At 31.7% G+C, this 19,828-nt stretch overlaps 2 protein-coding genes and 1 pseudogene across 2 annotated transcripts; 1 reads left to right on the top strand and 2 right to left on the bottom strand.

The window, feature by feature from the left end:
* Window positions 1–5,208: 5,208 nt before the first annotated feature.
* Window positions 5,209–8,270, bottom strand: LOC114405844 (WAT1-related protein At5g47470-like). Its single transcript, XM_028368358.1, has 6 exons — window positions 8,128–8,270; window positions 7,468–7,711; window positions 7,226–7,387; window positions 6,392–6,543; window positions 6,199–6,290; window positions 5,209–5,840 (listed from the first exon to the last, which is right to left on the bottom strand). Exons 1-6 carry the CDS (start codon window positions 8,187–8,189, stop codon window positions 5,833–5,835), a joined length of 720 nt encoding a protein of 239 aa, XP_028224159.1. The 5' UTR covers window positions 8,190–8,270; the 3' UTR covers window positions 5,209–5,832.
* Window positions 8,271–11,058: 2,788 nt separating this feature from the next.
* LOC114397252 lies at window positions 11,059–13,373 on the top strand (annotated as a pseudogene).
* Window positions 13,374–13,581: 208 nt separating this feature from the next.
* LOC114423709 (metalloendoproteinase 4-MMP-like) lies at window positions 13,582–15,270 on the bottom strand. The gene has a single exon (XM_028390569.1). The coding sequence runs from the start codon at window positions 14,790–14,792 to the stop codon at window positions 13,701–13,703; it is 1,092 nt and encodes a 363-aa protein (XP_028246370.1). The 5' UTR covers window positions 14,793–15,270; the 3' UTR covers window positions 13,582–13,700.
* Between the last annotated feature and the right edge of the window lie 4,558 nt (window positions 15,271–19,828).

Genomic DNA, 19,828 nt, shown 5'->3' with positions numbered 1-19,828 from the left:
CAAGTAAAGGGAGAAGATAGAAAACCATTGAAGGAGGGGGAAGAGCACGAGAAGATGAGGTAGTGAAGGAAAACTGGCATGCGAGAAGTCTGGAATGTGTATTCTATCTTTATCAAATTTATTTATTTTATTTTGTCGCTGGATTTTTTTTATTAAGATTTTATCTTTTATATGATAGGAAATTTGTTTTTTGTATATATTAAAATTTGATCTATTGCTGACATGATTATTGTTGTACAACTTGTTATAAATATTATTGTATGTGTATCATTATTCTTTTAATATATTTTAATTTGAATATGATATAAAATTATATTAAAATATATATCAGTATTTTCAATTAATTAATTTGAATAAAAGGAAATATATATATATATATATATTTCAGTTATTAGTTTAAATGTTCAGATTATAAAAATTATACAATCACAATGATCGTTGTTATTGTAATTATAATTTTTATGAATGAAAAATATATATAATTGTATTTAAAAAAAAAAAGAATCAATATGTTGCTAATATGTGACATTTTTTTTCTTTCAGTCATTGCAAATTTTATGTTACTTTTATATCATGACATATTCTTATCGTTTTCTTTAGTCCTTACTAGTAGTTCTAGTTAGTTTATTGAATATTTTAAAATAAGATAATTAAATTATTTTTAGGGGTGTAAATAATTAAGTAATGTATTTGTTATTTTATATGAATAAGAGGTTTTTTTTTATTTTTACATTTTGATACTAATAAGATAATTACATATGATTTACTCTCATATTTATTTAATATATTATGAACAATGATTTTTTTTTATTGATTTTAACATTGTTCTTACTTTTCTATTCACTAATTTACTTTTAACAATACACTTTTTAAAAATAATTTACTTATATGCTTATAATTTATTTTTAATGTATTGCTTTTGTTTAACGAGGATTGTTTGTTAATTAAACTGCAATATGATTTTTAATGTACAATAATGCTCATCAAGCGAACACAGAATAGCGATAATAATGGGAAGAAGTGGCTAGAGCCGATGTTTTTCTTGAAATTCATTTCGAGAACACCCAACAAATGCTAGCTGGTCGATCCAAACAGGCCTTGCCATAAATTAATCTTGGTATATATAAGATGCTTGTCTTAGCTAGGCTTCCAATTGTGAAGTACAATATATATAATGGGCATGAGGGATGGTCGAGGCATTGCATTTTGCATGCGAAACCGAGTGATAGATGAATGATCATGAGGGACCACGATCGACTAAACTTTATATATCTCACAAGATTATAGAATGCCCTACATGCATGGCTACACCACAAGACAAGTAACTTAATGCCATTTACTATTGCTACTCATGTCTGCTGGAATTATCTATATACAAACTTGCATTACTCAGATAAAATTTTATCCACAAATGATAGTTATTAAAATATTATTTTTGTTAACAGATAAAATCAAACTTAAAATATTTTTCTTCTTCTTTTCTAACCCTCCAATTCATCTTATATCTCTTTAGTATGTAATGACTCATTGTATCCCATACCATGAAAAGCAATTGCTAAACTAAAAAATGAACAATTTTTAAAGAAAATACTTTTACATTACACTAATTAATTTAAATTATATAACATAAGCCTGAGTTGGATATATGTGGAGGTTAAGTGAGTGAGATTCTGGGGAGAGGACATGTGGGGACTGGGGATACCTTGGTTAAAGGCAGAAAAAAAATAATTAATTAATTTGCAAGTCCTGTTATTTATATGAATTAATATTTTTAAAAATATATCATAATTAGTTAATTAATGGTTTCACAATATAAAATACTACGTTAAGTAAATATATGTTAAAAATATTAATCTCATCTCATCAAGTCATTTCCCATTTATAATTTATAATTCAATAAAATGGTGTCAATTTCGTCTTCGATCTTAAAACCAACTCGATGTTAAAAATAACATTGATGTGATGACCATTTGAACATGATAATGCTTACGTATTTTAAGAATTTAAATGGATATTTACTTGATTTATAAAAAAAAAAACACTTTTGAAGGAAGAATTTTCTTTTCTTTTTCCAATAAAGAAGAAAGATTTTTCTATAAAGTTAAATTATTTAGAAGAATAATATGCCGAACATATAAACACCAAATGAAGAAGAAGAATAAAAACTCGGGTGAGTATAAATTTTCATTTTTTGTTGTGCTCTGAAATGTCAGCGCTCCATTTGTCTTTGCAGATCGTACTGAGATAAGAATATTCACAGTATTATATAAACAAATAGAAAGCGATGGATAGTTGGCGGGTCAACTAGAAATTGATGTTGCATATATAATGCATTTTCTGGATTGGCGCTTAACCATATTCCCCTAAGCCAAGGGCAAGAAATTACTACATCACAAGACTTTTTCGATCTGATTAGGATATATATGAGATCACAAAAATATATAGCTGAGGTTTGTGAAATTGTATAAATTAAAGATATAAAAGTTCCATTTTTTTTTATCGCAATATTGACTTGGTTGTTGCTGTTTTTAGTAATGGCAATTTGTGCTAGAAAGTCAGTCGCAGCCCCATGAGGAAGTTCTACAATTTATTACCACAAGAATATTCCAAAGTGATAACAGCCATGTCCAATTTGCAGTTTTTTTTTAGGGGATGGTGTGGAATGAGAAGTCAATTTGCAATTTTAGACTTTGAAAAAAAATTCTAAGATGAACTTTGAAGACAATGATAAAATAAATATAAATGTAGCAAGAAACATGTAAAAGATAAATCCATTTATTTAATTCACCCTTGTATATATATTAGGTTTGGTTAAAATTATGGAGAAAAGATTAACCATTAATTCTTGCAGTGGTAATTAAGCTTTATGTAGTTCTGTTTGTTTTTTTGCTAACATAATAGAATATGAAAGGGCTGGAAGCGATTATGTCCGCTGGTTTCTAAAGGCCTCTCCCACTTAGTTGGATGGGAATCTGGGTATGATGGATTGGTCCATGAAATTGACATGGCATCGATGAAGTCGGTTACTGATTCTGCGGTACGCAGAGCTTGGTTTTGTGCCCTCTTCTGTCTCCACTGCTCACTGGCAAACTCATATTCAAAATTCACAGTATAAAAGGCTGTCTGAAAATAAATAAATAAAATTAAGACCACCTACAAATCAGTACCGATGTTGTTGTATAAAATTGATACATTTAAGTTAGGTATACTATTATAAGAAAATATGTATTAGTTATATACTGATTCATTTACACACACATGGGCACACGAAGGATTAACTTACAATTATGTATCACTCCAATTTTTTACGTTAAAATTGAACAACTATCAATATATAATTAACGGATATGTATTGCGAATGTAAAATTATTTTAACCAATTAAATTTCTCGATTTTGTTACATTAGATCATATTGTTTTAATTAAATTAAAAATAGAAATCTTAAAAACCTTATAAATGAGAGTTGAGTTTTGAGATAGGGATGTGGGACAGAGGAGGTTGGCCCAAAAAAATGGGGGATTGAGTTTTTTGAGATTGGGGAATGGGGTGGAGGAAGGTGGCCGGAAAAAGAAAATGAGGAGTTGAGATATTTTGAGATAGGAGAATAAGGCAGAGGAAGATAACTGGACAAGGAAGGGATAGGATTTTGAGATGGGGAGTGGGTCGAATTAAGAAAGGTGATCGAAAAACAAGGGAGACTATAGTTTTAAGATTGGGGGAGTAAGGTGGCTAAAAATAAATAAAAAATGAAAGGTTGATGTTTTGAGATGATGGAGTGGGGTGTAGGAGAGTAGTCAGGAAAAATGTGTGTAGGGAATTGAGATGGGAAAATTAAATTCAATATGATTCAATCCAGTTTATTTAGATTTAAATTGATTGATTTACAATTTTTGAAAAAAAGTCTACAATTATTAAAATGTATACGATGAAATACACAAATTGAATCAACATCAAGCATTACATATCATATATAACTCATAAGCTATAACATAGTTTAAAGTGTACATTCAACTTATTAGTCAAAGATAATCTTACAATCACTCAAGTAACAAATGCACAACAGATAATAAATTCCTAGTTTATACGAATTTCTTATCACATTACCATGTAACTATAATTATTGAACGATCTTGAATTTAGAACAAAGTTCAGTTCAGTAATCAATAGATAACAAATTTCTAGTTCATGCGAGTTCTTGAACACATGATCGTATAATTAATTATTGAATGATTTTCAATATGCAACAAAGTTTGGTTCAATTTAGATTTATATTGGATCAATTTTCAACATTGGGTTCAAAATGCAATCCAATGAAAAATAATTGATTTGTTTTTTCCGTTTTGTTTAGACATGGATTGTTCGATGAAATTATCGTGGTTAATCTGTGTTAGATTGAATCAATTGATGAACACCACAAATGGTTAGGGGTAATCACATTATAAATTTTTAACATGTTAAATTACTTAAATTGTATCAACTAGTATTTTAGTTTACAAATAATAAATATTTACTTTATATAAATCAAATTTGTAATAAATTTATATTATGAATATATAAATTATATTTTAGAATTATAAAAAATAATATAAATTATTATATAAAGTTATTGTTAATCATTGATATTTTTTAAAAGGATATTGAAATTTAATTTAGAGATAAAATAAAAGAACGGTAGTTTGTTATTTTTTAAAGATGAAGGTTTTGGTAATTTGCGGAGGTAATGTGAGAAATGCATTTTCAAAGGAGAGGTGAAAGAGAATATTAAAAATGTCTAAGAGAGTGAAGAAAATAAAACTCTAAATTTTCAAATTAAGAATTTTAATTATAATATGAGTAGATTATTTAAATAAAAATTTGTTTCAATTAACTCTTTATTAGTATTTTTTTAGTATTTGAGTAGATATTCATGGGTATTTATAAATAACAATGAATATTTATCAATTGAAGAAGTGGGGTCTGACTAACGTATTGCCTTTCCTTTTATAAGAAAAAATAATATAAGAAAAGATAAGGTTAAGAACTCAAATTTAAGTAATTAAAATTAAAATTATGAAAAAAAATGCTAGTAATTAAAATTAAAATTATGAAAACCATATATACCGATAGACAATGTAAAGATTCTTTACATTATGCTGTAATTATAAATTATCATATATACTAATACATTTATTAATTCTTATAATAATCATGATAAAACTCATATAAAATATAATCTTTTATTGATTAATAATATAAAACTTTTACATTCAATACATGTCAATTCCACTTCGACTCTTCAAATTTTACATGGATTAGAATTTGAGAACTAGAAAGTAGAAACGTAATTAACTTTTTGTATTGATACAAAAAATGTTAGTCACATGTTGTCCACAACTACACGTACACATATGGCCGCACCAACCGGTTTATATTCCCCCAAGTTTATCTCACTCTCACCAGAAAGTCACCATAAGCAACATCAACACAGCATATATAGAACACACTGTGATGCATGCAGTGACATCTTTCAAACCAAATATGAGACCAAAACCAAACGACCCACCTATCTTGTCACAATAACATGTTTTTTTCGGTATATTATCCAATTACATCCAACAACAGCAGAGCAGTGTCACGATATTTTGCTTGTACCTAGCCAGGGGTTAAATTTTGCTTCACTTGCATCTTAAAATGTCGCACCTATATGACCTAGGAATTTTATAAAGAAGAAGAAGAAAAAAAAAAAACAACTACGGTGTCACGAGTCATTACTTCGAACCCAAGAGACCTCTATCTTTTTACAATGTGCTCTTGGGAATTCTCTGTCACCAATACGTCAAGGGAGCAGCTGTTTCAAGATTCTGCAAAAGAAAAAGAAAAAAAAAAGTTGAAAATGCGGGTGCTTTTATTTTACTCACTCCATTACATTCTAAAGCACATTGTTGAGAGCACATATTACAGATTGTTTTGTTTATTAATAAATAAATAGTTTAATACATGCTGATTGCCGTTGACATTAAGCTTATTTAAATGCATTAATTAGTTGTTATAACGAGGACTTAAATAACCATATTTAAGCAATTTATTCTTATCTCATATCCGACTAACCAAACCTCGTTTTTTTCCTCTGCTTCTAGCGGGATGACATAAGTACATTTTACACGTTGACATTTGAAAAACACGTTTAAGATAAAAGAGGCGTCTCTGCATCACACTCACTCTCTAAGCCATCTCCATCTGGGTGTCCTTCTTTCCCTTTGGCCCAAAGAACTAAGTAGAGCCCAGTGAACATGAGAAACATGCCTTCAAGACTGCAATATACAGTGTTGTAGTGAGGAATAAGATACTAAGTGGGGAATATGATTTGCAAAAGTAACCAAGTAGCTACTAGCTAGGAATCTTAACAATGTACCTTCCAATATTAATAGTGTCTTCTAGGGTAACTACCGAGAAAATAACAGAGCAAACTGTACCAATTGGGCTAAACATGGAGACAAACACTGGCCCTTTCTTCTTCAGTGCCCACCCATTGAAGCTCAGGCATATTCCACTCACAGCTCCTGCCTGTGCATTTAGAGTTTTTATTATGCCTTTAACACCCATCACAGTGATAATATAAAAATTAAAAAGTTGCACACATGGTTGGTAGAAATCGCCCATGTTACCACTGTTTGAACATGCAAGAGTAGGGAAATTAATTGTTAGGTTACTTAGGATCACTCCGACACCGTTTATTTATCATCCTAACTAAATTTTATATTATACTTATTGAAGTTTTTTAATTTATGAAAAAATTAGTATCACCTAATTTCATGCCATGTGAAAATTAGTATGAATCATACCATCTAAGATTATTTAATAATATCTTGCAAGACTAAGATTGAACTAAGCATAAAAGAAATTATTTTGGTTTGATGCATGTATCTTTCTTTAGATATAATCATGTTCAAGTTAGTGTTATGTATTAAATGTGGAACAAAACTTATATGTCAATAATTAAAAAAAAAACTTAGATATTATTTCATATGTGTTTTTGGTGTAGTTCGTTAATTAGAAAAGTTTTTTCTCGATAATTCACATGATAAAGATTTCCATTAATTGACAATATTAATCACTGAAATGTTACTTTAATTATGATGGGAAAACAACAATAAAAACACTTATAAAATTGCATCCAAGTTTTGTTCTTAGGACACCTTTCCATTGGAACCTTGCAAATAAAATGACGAGACAGAGTGGGAATTACCAGAATAAAAAAGCCAATTAAGTCTCCAGACCTCACAAGCAGCCAACTGGTTTTCACTTCGTGGTCTTCAAGAAACTGAAAAATTGCAGTCATGAACGCCCCAATCAAGGACGTTATTGCACCCAAGGACATGGGTGCAGGAAAATCTCCTAGAGCAAAAGCCTGCAGGAACACCAATTTTTTGTTGAGTTATGAAATTTAAGTAGAATTGTATCCTCTTTCTTATTTGATCAAAAAGTTACCTGCAGGACAACGTTGCTTGACAAAATGAAGACTGCAACCACGAGATAGAGGCAACCGATTATCTTCTGTATGTCAAAGGTAAAAGCAGATGGTGGCGGTGTTAATTCGACTGTGTCATTTTTCACTGTTGCAGGAGCAGAAATGCTTTGCATTATGCTCATTGTGAGAGCTCCCAACACACAAAGCAATGTTCCCAAGATTTTTACTTGACTATATTTATTGCTTAAGTTGACTTTCTCTAACCTGCCCAATACAAGAATTTCCGATAAATAGTAGAAAGGTGCATTGTTGAAGCAGTAAACATATTTATTATTTATGTTGATGAGTAATTTTTGTTGGTAACTCCGTCTCATCATATTAGTGGGATTCTTCTCTTTTTTCATTCACAATATTATTTGAATTCGAGACTTAAAAAAAAATCGAGTCTAATATCACTTCCAACAGACTTTTTGGGTATGAATTGTTACATTTGATTGTTCTGACAAAATAGCGGTGCATATGTCCAGATATTTTTCCAATACAAACACGTAATTATTTTGGGCTAAAATAGCAATAGTAAAAGTACACCATCTTCTGAAATAAACCCTTTTTATTTCCTGATTTACCCATCAATTTAGAGCAATAATAAAACTACCAAAACCCAAATAAAATAAGATTACCCGGAAATCCATGCGATGATGAAGATAAGACCTGGGGCAATGTTTGGCATGGCAGTTCCCATTGCTGGCGAAGTTAGATTGATTCCTTTGAGGAATAAATACTGGAAGACTAGTCTGCATAACAACGGCAATGAGAAAGAAAAACAACAACGTTGTATCATGTTTTAGAAATATGAAGAACCGAAACACAAAAAGGAAAGTAAAAAACTATTACGTACATTGGCACTGTGCCAAAGAAGCGAGAACCGTCCGATATAAGATATATCAGTAAATTATTCGGTGGCTTACATTAACAATATCCCTCCGGTTAAAAAATTGGCACTGTAATTGGTTATTTTAAAAGATGAATAACAAATGACAGGGAAATAATTTTCTCTCTTCCGAACTTGGTCTTTTACTTCTTTCTTAATTTTTTTTTAAAACTGCTATTTTTCCGCAAATAATTTAAGGATATTATTTACCGGAGGGATATTATTAATCTAAGCCGTCCAATAATTTAAAAATATATCGGATGGTTCTCCTTTTTCTGTCACCATACAAGACCTGCGTCACTCTTGCACGCTAGAACCCGTCTATGGATAATTGGAGGTGTTAGTGGCAAAAAAGATTGCAGGGTGAAAAAAAGTCCACTAACGCAGAGGATTATTAATATTATAAAAAAAAATTGGATAAACCTTAAAGTTATGGGATTGTTATGTGATTTTACTAGTTGTCTTTTTTCTCCATAAATAACGATTAAGGATACATTATTTCAATCTCAACCGTATGATTTCATTTGGTTCAAACACTCCATGCAATTGAACTAAATCAACATTATCATTATCATGGACTGCCGAATCACTAACGAGAGGACAAGCAATACAACAAAAGATAAACTTTGAAGCATTACCGAAATGTCATTTAATGATGTAATGGTATGAATATTCTAGCAATTCAAAACAGTTTCCACTTCCGAATAAGAGACGAAGCGAATTGAGAAAAGAATTTGATGCTTGAGATAGAACATAAAATATGGATGTTTGAAAAGAAATTAAATTAGATTTCCTTACCCTCCAAAAGAAAGAAAAAATAGCTGTGCAATAAACCTGAAACTGCAATGCTTGGGCCACCTACTCCTGCGACAGATACAAAACATAATGAAATTAATCTTCAAATAAGTCTCATCCCAACTTAATATAGAAAGTAAAAAAAAAAAAAAAAACAAAGGCATTTCTACATTTCATTTAGGAGAAGTAGAGACAAAGGACCTTTCAACAAAAAAGGCAATGAGGAATAGAATAAGGAATGTTGCCAAAGAAGTTAAAATGATAATGGTAAGAGAGCTGAATCCCAATGACATAGAATAACTCATCAACACAGCATTCCCTGCGTAGATAAATTGGACTCCTATCAACCCTCCGATTATTGCTACATCTTCCATAGCTCCCCTACTCATCTTCACTTTTTCTTCCAAAAAAATAATTGATCAGAATGCCTCTTTATTTTCTGTTAACAAGAGAGGATACTTATATATTGCTTCCTATCCTCTCTTCATTCTCTTTTCCGTTTTCTTAACAGCATACCCATTGTCTTAAATCCCCTCCAATTGTGTTTCGAAACTAGATTGCATTTGTTTGTTTCACTTTCAGGAAATGGTAATGCGTGTGTAAGCTGCTATGTTTCTTCTGAATTTGCCTCTTATGGAAAACCTTTGATTCATTCCATGTTGAAACCAAGCCAATCTTCACGATTTTTTTGTCCATACCAACCCTGTCTCTCTATGGTCTGGCCTGTTTTTATTATGGTTCAGTTTTCTGTTTTCCAATATATAAATAGTGGTGATTGATTGGTTAGCGTTGATGATTCTTTTTTCTAAATCTAGATTTTTCCTTAATAATAGAATAGGATTACCCCTCCTGCTTTCCACTTAACAGATGAAATAGTAAAATTTGATAAGTATTTGTAAAAGTTCATTTAGTAATAGTACGAATGCTTTATGAAAATGTGCATGCAATGAACGGTGTGGAAGTGAGCTTGAATAATGTATTCCGTGCGTGCAGACATTCATGTCTTGTGCCTTGGTGGGGCCCCTGCAACAAATTCACCCATTCTACGTGGCCATATCCAGAATCGAAGTTATAAATCTGAAAAGGTTTATTCATTCGATGTTATTTTATCATTTATACATTAGTTCTTATACTTTAAGATATTTTTTTAATTTTTATTATTTATATTTTAATTCTCTTTTAGTTTTTATAATTTAAAATTATAATTTATATTTTATTTTTCTTTTAGTTTCTATAATTTAAAAATAATTTTTTTAGTTTTTATAATTTGTATTTTAATTCTGTTTTAGTTCCTAGTTATTTTTTAGTTCCATATTTTATATTTTAATTTCCTTTTAATTCTTTTTAATGAATAATATTATCAATTACAATTAATTAAAAAAAATTAATAAGTAATTCGTAATTAATTTATCGTAAGATAATTTGTAATAAGAAAAATAGTTGATAATTTACAATTAATTTGTAACTAATTATTTTTATATATATTTTTGTAATAAAGACTAAAAGGTAATTAAAATATAAATTATAGAGACTAAAAAGATATTCAAACTATAGGGACTAAAAAAAATTAAAATATAAATTATAAGAACTAAAAAAAATCACTTTTAAATTATAGAAATTATAAAAAATTAAAATATAAATTATAAGGATTAAAAAAATTATTTTTAAACTATAAATACTAAAAAATAGGAATCATGAAACTATACAAACAAATAAGTAATTTATCTGAAAAATAAACAAACTAATAAGAGAGCTTAGTCCTGAAAATAAATCAATGACAGACGCTAACTATTATTTGGTAACCAAAAACCGAGCGAAAATATATTAGAATGGTCGGTCAAAACTTTCTACCATATATAACGTAGTGTTAAGAGAATATCTGAACATGATTTTTCAGGTATTTATAACTCTAACAATACTACTGTTACAATAATGATAGATAACTGGAAAAAGTTACAGTTTCACATTATTTAAACATCGAATAACTGTAGGACATTACAATAATTTTTAATAGCAATTCCAAAATAATTAACCTCCTCAGTTGCATTGTTTAAACATCAAATAAAAATAATTAACATTCTACCGACACTGTATACAATTATTCTTATTTTTATTATTTTGTTTTGTTTTCTTTTCCAAGCATGTTCTTTAATCTTGTTATGTTCTGATATAATAGAAAATGTTATACTTGTACTCTTATAGACACATTTTGTGATTTGGGAATTCAAGAGAGGGAAATGAATTATAAGTAACTGGCACCGGAAAAGCCATGCGAAGGTTTCTCTTTCTCTACAACGAAGCACGAAAATTCCACAAACCTCATATCCCCCTTGCATTTCCATCCCTTAGCTTATAGTACTAGCTTGAATCATACTCATAATATCGGAGACAGTAAATTCAATTTGGTGGATGTTTCTGCCCAAGGTGGAACCAAAGCTGAGTTTGCGTTATTTGAAGCCTCTCGTGGAATTAAACCAAATTCCTTTGCTCTTGTCAACCTACTTGGACTAGTCAGTAACCTGAACTGTGCCTCATTCGGACATAAACTCCACAGTTATGTTATACGTTCTGGCTATTTTTCACATATCCATGTCTCAACTTCCCTCACCAAATTTTACGTAAGAATGCACTCTTTTAGTGACGCACACAAACTGTTTGTTGAAATTCCTGAACCGAACGTCGTTACTTAGAACACTTTGATATCTGGGTATGTCCACGCCAGCCAGTTTCGAAACGCTTTGTCGTTCTTCACGCGCCTAGACAAGTCCTACGTTTGTGCCGACGCAGTCTCGTTCACATCTGCTTTGTCTGCCTGTTCCCAACTGAGTCTCTTCAACTTGGAAGCTCAATTCATTGCAAAATAGTTAAACTTGGCATGGATGATGGCACTGTGGTTGCAAATTGCTTGATTGACATGTATGGGAAATGCGGGTTTGTTGAACGTGCTGTTCAGGTATTCTCTCAGACCATTGAGAAGGATGTTATTTCTTGGAATTCAGTCATAGCAGCAAGTGCAAACAATGGACACATTGAACTTGCTTACAAGTTTTTGCACCTTATGCCCAACACTGATACTGTGTCGTATAATGGGTTGATAAATGGAATTGCTCAGTTTGGGAATGTGGAAGTTGCTGTTCAGGTTTTGTCAAGCCTGCCAAGTCCAAATTCGTCTTCTTGGAATTCTGTAATTACGGGATTTCTGGATACGAATCGAGCTAGGGAAGCTTTGGATATGTTCCGTAAAATGCACTTGAGAAAAGTAGAGATGGATGAGTTCACATTTTCAATCATTTTAAATGGAATTGCTTGTTTGTCTGCCTTAACGTGGGGGATGTTGATTCATTGCTGCACAATAAAGTGCGGTTTAGATGCTTCTGTAGTTGTTGGGAGTGCCCTAATTGACATGTACTCAAAATGTGGGCAGGTTAAGAATGCTGAATCAATCTTCCTCCATGCACTGCCTAACAAGAATTTGGTGAGCTGGAATGCAATTATGTCTGGTTATGCTCGCAATGGTGATTCTGCAGGTGTTATCCACCTCTTCAAGTTACTGAAAATGGAAAGAGATGTAAAGCCCGATTGTATCACGTTTCTTAACCTTAACCTTATATCAGTATGTTCCCATAGTGAAATACCATTTGAGGTTGCTATTCGTTACTTTGAATCTATGATTGATGAATATAAGATTGCACCATCCATTGAGCATTGTTGTTCAATGATACGGCTCATGGGGCAGAAAGGAGAGCTGTGGAGAGCAGAAAGGTTGATACTTGAACTTGGTTTTGAGTCATGTGGGGTGGTTTGGAGGGCTTTGCTTGGTGCTTGTGGAACACAGGCAGATTTACAAGTAGCAGAGATTGCAGCTGCCAAGGTGATTGAAATGGATAGGGATGAAGATTATGTTTATGTGATGATGTCTAACATGTATGCATCTTGTGGAAGATGGGAAGATGTAATTGGATAGCGAACGGATCAATTTCATTCGGCCACAAGTAGGGAGAAACGAGCCTTGGACGGGTATGTTAGTTAACATTGATACGTATTACGTCCATGTGATAGTTATGTGTATATATATATCTCCAATACAAAGAGATTCCTTAGTTCATCCCACTAGTCGGGGGTTAGCCAATCACTTACGGAATGTTATTATATCCTCTTAGAACAACTTCGTAATTTTTCATGGATTTCCCATTGGGTTCTTTTTTATTCTCCCAACCTTTTCAATCTTCCCTTTTCCATGGGTCTTGTCCTTCAATGTTGGCCTCAAATCCAATCAAAAGCTCATTCACCTTTCCCTACTTAAAAGTAGTATGATGTACCTCATTTCTATGGGAAAAAAATATATTCGGCAGATTAAACAAATATCTATCGTCTATTGTGCCCAAAAAAAAAAATCTAAGAAACCATATACGATGAATCACGAGGGCTTCGCCCATGTGATTGAACTTTAATTTCTATCTTTTCTTTTTCTTTTTCATATAACAATATATGATCAAAGAATGAAAATACATGTATTAAAAAAAAAAATCAAGCAGATAAAAATAATGCGAACAAGGCAAGAAGAGGCAAAGAGAGGGTCCATTTATAGAAACCGGTTTCCAACCCAACAGCAGCGTTTAATGAATTCTGAGACTGCAACAAAGAACTAAAAGTAAAGTTTGGGTTGGAGCCATAAAGAGCTTGGACTCCTGCCACGTCATCAATCTTCAAGTCAACCTTCTTTCTCCTGGGGCTGAGGCTCGGGTACATGACCGCTTCCTTCACCGAAGAGTGACCCAACCCAAGCACGTGACCTATCTCGTGCGTGGCAACCGATTCCAAATCAACGGCCACCCTCGACGCTTCGCGCTCGAAATCAACGGACCACGTTTCCGCCGCATCCAAATGGAATCTCCCGTTCTGAGGGGAGAACGCGTGCCCCAAAACGCCTAAAACTCCATCGAACGGCTCTCCGTCGCCGTGATCCCCGAGGTAAAACCCGATCGTGATGTCAGCCCTATCGTACTCCGGCGTCTCCTGGAAACTCACCGGAATCACCGACGCCCACCGCGCGAACGCACGCTCGAACACCGCTCGGATTTCCGGCACGCTCACGCGGTCGATCATGTTGTACGGAGAAAAAGCATACGTGAGAGTCATCGGAGTTCCGCGCGTCCATCGCGGCTTCCCGTTGAAGTAAGCGTAGCGACGCGTGGCGCGAAATCCGTGAGGTGCGGCGTCGGAGACGCCGCACCTCGGCGCCACGATCGCGGAAATCGTGCCGGAGTCGAGTTTTCCGGTGACCGGCAAGCCGAGGCGCTTCTGGTAACGGACGAGCGCGGACTCGAATTGAGAATCGAAGGTGTCTGTGAAATTCGGCGTCGTTTCGGGGAGGGAGAGGTAGCCGAAGCGGTGGAAGTACTTTTTCAGTTCCGACATGCCGCTGACGTGGCTGCCTCGCCCGGCGTGTAGGAACTTGGAGAAGTCGTGCCACATGGCGTTATGCGTTACGGTTTTTTCGGTTTCGGTGGTTACCACGGTTACGGACTCGGGTACGATCCTGGCGGGAAAGCAAGGGCGGCAAAGGAAGAGGGTCATGCAGAAGAAGAACAAGTTAAAGTAACTGAAAAACGGAAACATAACTATTCGTTCGTTAATATGGTAGTTATGTTGCCAGGGAATGAACGAAGAGCTCAATTATTAAAAAGAGACGTCATGAAACAGAATATGTGATAAGCGGTATTATCATAACTGTGAGTTTAGAATCATATATATGTATGCGTATGGAGTTTGTCTTTGGTGTGATCCAAGTTAATTAGCTAGGCTGATAAAGATAAGAAGATTCTGCCTTTTTTTGATGGGACTCTTTTCAATTGTGATGATGGTGGGTAAACTGCTGTTTCTGTTTCTATTTAAATTATATTTTATATTTTTGTTGTTGTGTGACTGATCGAAATTGCAGAGAAAACGGGAATAGGGAGTAAACTATGAATCGGATACGGTTTGTTCGAGTTTAGTTGGCTTGAAGAACTAGACTTATGTTGGTTGACCGAATTTGGTGGAGGGGAGTGGTTTTAGCTTGTGTAATACGACAAAGACTTGATATTTGAGAAATAACTACGCAATGCGTGACAAATAATGCCTCCTCGGCTTAATTCCTCAATTATCCGTTCACAAGCATGGCTTGAATCACAACTTAGCTTATTGAAATTGTCTTTTGGGTTTGTCCGCTTCATAGTCAAGCTAGAATTTTGATGAAGCTAACAAGAAAGTGCTGCGAGTTTGGTCTAAAGAGCAGATTTCTGTGTTCAACAAAACGCATATGGTCGAACATAAGTAGTTTAGGTCTAGTCCTCCGAAAGAGGTGGTTTCTATTCCATCCCCTGTCCTCATCATTTACTATTCTTTCTATGACTTCTATCTCTCGTTTTCACCCACAAAATACTCGTATTTCACGAGGGAGATCTTTTAAATTCTTAAAGAATTCAAATTAATACAAGTAATAATAATTGAAAACATAATGAATGATTATACCTTATATAGAGTAAAAACAGAACAATGAAGGATTACGCTGTTAGGTCAAACAGTAAAACATGATATAAACAGGGTCAATGCAACATAGCGTAACTATGGAGTCAAATGGATTTTGTTACATATTTATACTTTAACAAATACTTAGATTATATCACGTAACGTAAGCAAGCTCTAAACCTGCCAGGTTTTGTTGCCTTTTTTCAACATTGTGTTAGGTACATGCAGACTGAAGACCAAAATTAGAGATGGTTTAGTATTCTACTTCTTGCTCATGACTTGAGTTACTATAAGGAGGGTTAAGGTCCAAGTGATGTATGTATTCGCTTTCAATACGCCATTAGGTTTATCTAGATGATGGAAGTGCCACTATCCCTCCATGAATTATTTTCTCATTGTCATTGCGTAATATAGAGGGTCCTACTTTTTCTCTCTTGCGCACACTCGGGTTGGGGTTGCTTTCGGGGCCTAATTTTCTAATTTGTTTTTTCATTCCAATAATAATGCGTCAACGTTGTTGCTATTGTGATGAAGAACGCTTGAAACCCTGTTACCGGAGCCAGAAACAAAGCAACAAACACAAGCAACGTAAAAACGAAAATACGGAGTAGAGGAGGCAGAGCTTAGAATAGAGCCGGCGAAAGATTGTGGAATTGGTCTTTCACTTTTTGATCTTCGAATTGACTATTTTAATCAAAGCTTGACCACAATCTTTTTCCAAATATGTGTCTTCGTTCAAAAGCAGAGACTTCAAGCCCTTAACTTTTTTCAGCCAAACGCGCTTTACATTTGGCTGAGTCAAGAAGAGCATGCAACATAATACTATGTAACTACGTACGTGGAGCGTATATATAGAAGAAACAAAATAATTATAAATCATTAACCTGTTACTAGAGAAAAAAAAATAAAGTGACTCTAAAAAACGAAAGTTTTTTTAATATTGAATTTTATGAAAATGGTCATGAAATAAAATTAAAGTAAATACTAATTGTCATTATTTGAATCAAATGTATTTTATTTCATTTCATTCAATGTTTCTCTTTTACCTATATTTCAATATTTTTTTAAAATATTATAAGCGAATCTGCTAGAAATATATTCATATTATGGGAATTTCATTTTTTAAATTATAACATTATTTAATAAATAAGTGAATGCATATTGAGGGGAAAAAAGACACTGAAAATTAAAAAGGGCAGAAAATGAGAGAGAGAAATATGAAAAGTTATAAAGAAAATGAGATAAACGAATGAAAAAGGTAAAATCAGGAAAAATTCAAATAAGACATCAAATAGAGATTTCGATCTCGTGCAATGTTAGCGTGCATGTATCATCAAGGGATACATAAAACTAAGAGATAAATTCAAACAAATAAAGTGAGAAATGTAATGAAATTAAAAGGATAAAAATAGGGAAAGAACTCAATCTAAGGCCACACACATGCAGAAAGAAAAATAATATAGAAGAAAATTTAAGAGATAATAGATGAATTATTTCATCACTCAACTTGTTCCCCCTAACAGCCCTAATAAAAATCAACACACTCACAGTCACACAAACCAAAAAAACAAAAAATCCCTATACAACATGAAGTAGTAGTAATCTCAATCTAAAATAAATCTTAACCCTCAACGGAAAAAATCTTGCTAAGTTTTATCAATGTGCAATGAATCAGTAAAACATAATGGAAACACAAATGTATGTGTGGCAAACCTGCCATGATTTTGAAAGCCACATTATAAATATAACGTTCAATTGCGTAATTATTAAATTTGAAGACTTGTGTTTTTTGCTGATTACCGATAGAAAATTTTGTTTCTGTAGCATCTATTCATTCCTTTCCACTCTCTTAAAAAAATATCCAAATTATTTTCAAATTAACCTTCCAGTTTATATATATAGAGAGAGAGAGATTAAAAATACTCAAGAGTTAGATTAAGTTTATAAAAATTAGTATAAATTAAAAATTAATTGATAACTCATGGTATTATTTTATTCTGACAAACAATATCCTTTTTAAAATATAAGTAATGATCATTACTTTTATTTTGATGAAAAGTAAATGATCATTACTAAATAGAAGTAAATATTAACGAATATTCTCTTTTATTGATTCTCTCTTATTTTAGACTAATATCACTTTTAATTAACATCATCAATGGATATCAAATGTCAAAATTTTAGACTTAAAACACTTGAAGTAGTTTATTATTCTCTTAAATAAGTAGTTTTTTTAAAAAGAAAAAGTAGTTTATCATTAATATCTGTTTAAATGTATTTTTTAGTTTCTTCTAACTGATTTTTAGAAGTTTGAATACCCAATTTAAGACTTAACACCTTAGATCTATGATTTTATATAACTCAAAATAGATAGCAATCTAATCATCAATGTTTGCTCATTCTCCCTTATATATTGTCTAATTACAACCAAGTTATATTGCATTGGTTGTTGTTTCACCCTCCCAAGGATTCCCAGTCAAGGAGTGCCATGATCATGGTCAATTGGTTATTATGGTGGATAATAGTTCCAATAATCCGATTTAGCCTTCGGTCTTGACATCTTGAGAGTTTAATTTATATATTTTGGTTCATGGATAAAAGCAGCACACGGCAGTAGGCCCAGCCATAAAAGCCCAATCCAGTAGTTGGATTTCAAGAGGCCTAACTAATTTCAGTTTACTTGTCATGGGCTCATCAGAAAAAGAATAGGCCTATTTAGAGAAAAGAACGTTGGGACTTTCTTCCTCCACCTAGAAAAATTCTTATGTACCCAAGATTTTAAGTGAAATGCTGAAATTACTCTTTACTTAAAATTTTAGAAACAGTCTCCCTCTCCCTCTCCCTCTCCCTACATCCAACCCATCCGTGCCTGGCTGTGCTGCTGCTTCCTTTTTCGTTTTTCATCCATTCTTGTTGCGCCGTCAAGTCCTCGTCGTTCATCCCTCTGTTTGTGTGTTGTTGCCGTTGTCATCACTCTGAGTATATTTTCTATGTTGATTGAAAATGGAAATATGTAGCATTGTAATTGATTGGGAATCCGTATAATGCATATGGATTGACCATCTGTATAAATTATACGGATTCACAATCTGTATAATTGTTTTTTATTTTATTTTTTTTTAATAATAAATTGTTATTTGAATTAATTAATTTATTTAAATATAAATTTAAAATTTGTTTTTATTTGTTTTATTTGATAATTTATTTTAAAAGTTTATTTATTTAATTATTTATATTTGTTTATTTAAGTTGTTTTAAAGTAATTAATTAATTTAATAAATAATTTATTTTCTAATTTTAAAATTAATGTATAAATTTTATTGTTATTTAATTATTTTGAAAATAAAAAAATTTATTTTATTTTATATTTAAAATATTTGTTTATAAAATTGTGAGATAACAAAAATTCCAATTTTTTTATAACAATATATTGTAGAATTTAGTTAAACAAGAAACTATAATATTATATATGAAAAATGTTTTTTCATTGATATACTCGCATCAATATTATTACACTAATAGTATTCAATATTTACACAAATATTTTTTGGAAGTATAAAAATAATGATTTTTTTTCATTTATTTATGAATATTTAAAAGTATTAAAATATTTATCTATAAAATAATGAAGTAGTCATTTATTAGAAATAAAGAAACAAAAACATACTTAGATTTTGATGATTTATTTTAGTTTACTAGAATTGATCATGTGAAGTATAAAAATTATAAAAAAAAGAATTTCTATATTGGTTTATGAATATATAAAAATATTAAAATAGTTATTTAAAACTAATTAAATTTCTATTTGTGAATTATTAAATATTAATTTATAAAATATTTTAAATTAAATTGTAGTTTAATTTTGATCATATTTTTGTTTGTTACATTAATGATTTAATTTTAATTTAAATGTTGTTATTACCTTTGTTAAAATATACTACATTGTATAATACAATAGGATTTTAGAAGATTTATTGGTCAACTTCTTAGTTAGTTTATGAAACTTAACTCTTTTTTTATGAATTACTTATTAATATTTTTGTAGTTAACTGTAATTCATAAAATTAATCATATTTTAATTATTAGGACTAAAAGAGAATCAAAATATAAAATATAGGATTAAAAATACCTCTTTTGAATTATAA

This window comes from Glycine soja, chromosome 1 (genome assembly GCF_004193775.1).
Source record: "Glycine soja cultivar W05 chromosome 1, ASM419377v2, whole genome shotgun sequence".
Classification (NCBI taxonomy): Eukaryota; Viridiplantae; Streptophyta; class Magnoliopsida; order Fabales; family Fabaceae; genus Glycine; species Glycine soja.
The sequence above is the reverse complement of the archived record's forward strand: the minus strand, read 5'-3'. Positions and strand labels throughout refer to the sequence as shown.